The sequence below is a fragment of the Hyposmocoma kahamanoa genome, unplaced genomic scaffold (genome assembly GCF_003589595.1).
Source record: "Hyposmocoma kahamanoa isolate Upper Pololo Valley unplaced genomic scaffold, ASM358959v1 129, whole genome shotgun sequence".
In the NCBI taxonomy this organism is placed as follows: domain Eukaryota; kingdom Metazoa; phylum Arthropoda; class Insecta; order Lepidoptera; family Cosmopterigidae; genus Hyposmocoma; species Hyposmocoma kahamanoa.
The window spans coordinates 537,214-541,583 of NW_020653460.1; the positions used below are offsets into that span (position 1 = coordinate 537,214).

General features: G+C 34.5%; 1 protein-coding gene across 1 annotated transcript in view; it reads left to right on the forward strand.

Annotated features, from left to right (window-relative positions):
- The window catches only part of LOC113240260 (dynein regulatory complex protein 11), a 6,409-nt gene extending 3,866 nt beyond the window's left edge, over window positions 1–2,543 (forward strand). Inside the window, exons 9-11 of the mRNA XM_026477517.1 lie at window positions 14–145; window positions 329–456; window positions 2,414–2,543. Of these exons, the coding sequence (XP_026333302.1) occupies window positions 14–145; window positions 329–456; window positions 2,414–2,536 (383 nt within the window). The 3' untranslated portion in view covers window positions 2,537–2,543. The remainder of the gene's footprint in view (window positions 1–13; window positions 146–328; window positions 457–2,413) is intronic.
- The last annotated feature ends 1,827 nt before the right edge of the window (window positions 2,544–4,370 follow it).

Sequence of the window (4,370 nt, forward strand, 5' to 3'; positions counted from 1 at the left end):
TGCTACCAAAAAGTTATTCAAATACCAAGAGCTGACTATGGGAGTATTTCCTTAATGTGGCGAACTGTTCTTCATAAAGCTGGAGCTTTGTCTCCTCGATTGGACGTATCTAGTTTGTCTAGAGTTTCTGATTCTTATACTATAGGTAAATCTCAAAATGTAATTTATATAATACATCTTAATATGTTCTTTTGATTGTTGGATCAAGCTCGATTGTTGTTACTCTCATATGAATGAATAATTATGAATTGAAATTAAATGAACGAATTAATGACATGGAGGCATGGTACAAGGAGGTCCTTGTTATTAATTTGTTTTCTTATATCAGGTACCCTCTTATCGGCTCTGAATGCTGTATTAACAACTAAGCGAAGATTGCAGCTACGTATTCGAGCACTGCAAGCTCAAGAAGTAGCTGTTCAGCTAAGTTACAAGGAACCCGTTTATGCCGAACAGGTACACGTTACGTAATTATTATTTAATTTAGATTCTCGTACATCTTCGTTCACGTTAAGGAAATTTTCTTATCATATCTGTTATGTTCATCCATCATGACACAAATTGCCATGTGGCGAGAAATTCATTCTTGGCAATTTGAGTAATACGGATAGCTGCAGACCGCACTTTAAACAATTTAAAATGTTGACTTTGTGTTGTATATATATTTTAGAAATTTGTAAATTTATTAAACAACACCTTGACTTTTACACTAACACTGACGACCTGCCTCAACGACACACTTTTAGACCACGCAATAGATTGCTTCTGCCACGATCTCGGCTACACATACACAGCTCCAGTCCCCATTCGTCCATTATTAAAAACGAGGAAAAGTATTCATTGTTTCTAAATAAATTAAAATTACATATTATTAATAAATGCTATTACAATTTAAATGAATATTTTGATGACAAATAAAAAGAATAATATTATAATAAATTTTAATAATAAATAAATGTTAATTACATACTATAAAGTTATTATATTATATATACTGTAATCTAATTAAATTCAAACTTTCAAGTGACATAATTCTACTCATAATATGACGTATTTCTTTATTATCATATGACTTTTTTTTAAACATTATTATTTGATAAATAACAATTTTAATTAATAATTGAAACCTCGGCCTACCTCTGCTGTTATTGTTATCCCTAATAAAGGGCTCATATGTGTAGCATTATTTTAAATTTAAGACATGTATACCATATGAATGCAATAAATATATTGAGTATTGAGTATTTTTGTTAATGGCGTTCAACCGGCCAACAGTCACACGATCAACGTGATGGAAATTATCCGACGCCTACAGATATTTGAAATACTAAAAAAAAGTGTCCTTAATACCACAAACGCCTTGCCGGCGTAAGATCTTAAAACTCTTGTGGTCGAGGTTGCACAAGCTTATCTATCTTTTACCTAAAATATTTCAGTGATGCTTTTGTGGAAGAATTTTGCAATACCCAGGTAACGTATCGATCAAGGCGGGATCACACAGTAAACCTTACCGCTAGTAAAGTAACAAAGGGATATGTACCACCAACTTTGTAGAGGAGTGATTGTAGTTAATGTTTATACCGTCAATGACAACATTTCAGTAGAAACGTTCAAATATTATACGTTAACAGTCAACGGTGACCATGGGACCCGTAAAGGGCCCGAAACGTCGGTTTGTTTGAAAAAACAAATATACGCGATTTAAATCCGGAAAAATAATTTCATTTCCTATGTGTAACAATCGCGAAAACCTAAGAACTCGATATGTACACCAGTATGGACTGGATGCTGCAAATAAAATCGAAGATGTTCGAAGACCTCAAGAACAAACGTGCGCGCCCAATTTCAAAAAGTGGAAATTTTTCCGGAAAAAATTCTGACAAATTGGAAAAATATGATCGAGATATGATTACTTGGTTTAGAAATATTTATTAAAAGTTTTATTTAGCGTGAATTATAATACAAAATTATATAGCTAAAAGCAAGTTAAATAAAAAACGAGAGACAACAGCGAAAAATAACCTTTTTAATGGCCTACGTCAAATGTGGAAAAATTTTGGGAAAATCATTTGTTTTTCTGAAAAATCAACTACCCGTAATTTCACCAGCACTCTTATACCCTTCAAAACCGAAACACAGTAATGTTCACGTTACCGCGGCAGAAATAGGTAAGGCGGCAGTACTTCCCTAGATGAACTCTTCTACAAGGAGATCTACTGCTACTAGACTTTCAAGGATTAAGATCACTTTTGATGTATCATCCCACGTGGCCTATACTAAGGGCACAATATGGCTCTTGCTACGTACTATGACGATCTTCACAGTGTAGCTGATAAGGATTGAATGCCTGAAGCTCACAAGCTGTACTCCGTCAAGCTACTGATGATTTTGATGCTGACCATATATATTTCAGGATGCTGCGGCAGAAACTTGGTGGTCCAAAACACCACTGGAAAGAAGACGGCAAAAGGCAATTCAAAAACTCCAAGAGTTGCAAGCTGAAGCCGAGGAAAGGGCTGCTAATGCTGTTAAATAATTAGTAAAAGTCGAAGACATATAATCATGTATTCCATAGGTAAAATTTTTACACCAGAAAACGTCATTTTTAAGCTATGGCTCTTTCACTACGCTGACCTCCATGAGAAGAACGAGCAGGAAACTCTAGAGATTGCTCGTTTCAAATAAACTTAAACGCTATAGAATACATTTTTAATCATACTTGTGTGGAATCTAGACTCACGTTGTCTTTCTATATATCTTTATCTAACACGTAGTCTACAATTTTGTAATATGACTTTCAATTAAAATATTTTTAATGTAAGTTTTAAAATTAGGAAATGATAATCTTAATATATGCTCCGGAATCTTATTCTAAAAACTATTTATTTTATGTCTGTCTGACGTATTTTTGCACTCATTTACGGCACATTTCGTCATTTTTAGCTAAAATTCTGGAGCTGTTCGCGGTGCAAGTTGACCATACAGTTATATTTTAATTGGCAAAAATACAACGTTCTTTTTTTGAAACTCATTAAAGCACTATGTACAGAACTTTAATCTTTTTTTTTTTCAGTTTGGTAACGAGTACCATAGATAGTAGAATTTCTACTCTGAACTAAAAACAGCGCCTTTGTGATATGGTTTAAAAACTATTGTAATTGAACAGCATAATAAGGGAACATTTCTGTATATTACTAAGTAAAATCCATTGATGTTAGTGTTTTTAATTTAATAAACGTCAAATACTACTTTTTATTGTAGAAAATCTTATTATTGATGTCAGTTGTGGCTTTTGAGCTTACTGTATACCCAACAATTATTCAAATGGATTTGAACAAAAGATTTGGTAGATTGGCCTTTTTTTCCCGATCCCGAATATGTACATGATTTAGTTTTAATAAAAATGTTAGTTGTGCTTTTTTTGAATCGAAATTTTTTTATGACGTCAAGTGACGGGACGAACAAGTCGTGCTCCTGGTGGTAAGCTACACGCCTGTCTAGTTACCGTGGTACCAGAACACTCGAGAGCTTTAAATCGCAAAAATCTGAGTGGCGCTACCACTGCGCCCGTCACCTTGAGACATAAGTTGACAAGTCCCATGTGCCTGTGAATTCACCACCACACTTACCCTTCTAAACCGGAAGGCAGTAATGCTCAGGATTACTGTTTGACGGTAGAAACAGGTAAGATGGCAGTACTGGACTCTTTCCCAAGGAGCTCTATTGCTACGTCGAATAAGGTTCAGAACTCTCGGAAAAAGTGGGAAGTCCCCAACCTGCAGTGGGAAGTTCACAACCCTCGCCTGAGAGAAGACCCATGCACGGTAAGGGGGCATATGAATGGGTTGATGATGGTCTAATTGATCATGAAAACACATCAAAGTCAAATAACAATTTACTCCACAGGTAATTTTTTTACACTTGAAGACGTCATTTTTTAAGCTCTGCTCGTTATCTGTGCTGACTTCCCTGAGAATGAAAAGAACGAACAAGAAACTCTAGGGATTGCTCTTTTCAAATAAACTTAAATGGAATACACTTTGAATTATATTTGTGTGGAATCTAGACTCATATTGTATTTCTATACATAACATACAATACATACAATAACTATAGTGGAAAATTGAACAGTTCTGAAAACACCTTTAAAGGTAACTTTTATAATATTTTCCAGGCAAATACTCGAAACATTTTAATCCCATTTCGAAAACTCGAAAAAGTTTTAAGCGAATAAAGCAGAATATAGAATGCCATTATAAAACTGGCAATGGGAAATCTTGAAAGCAAAAGGGTTGCAAAAAGGATGCCGGCAACACACACCTGTTAAATCCCACGAGTATTATTGAGGGAGAACAGAAATTAAATATCCT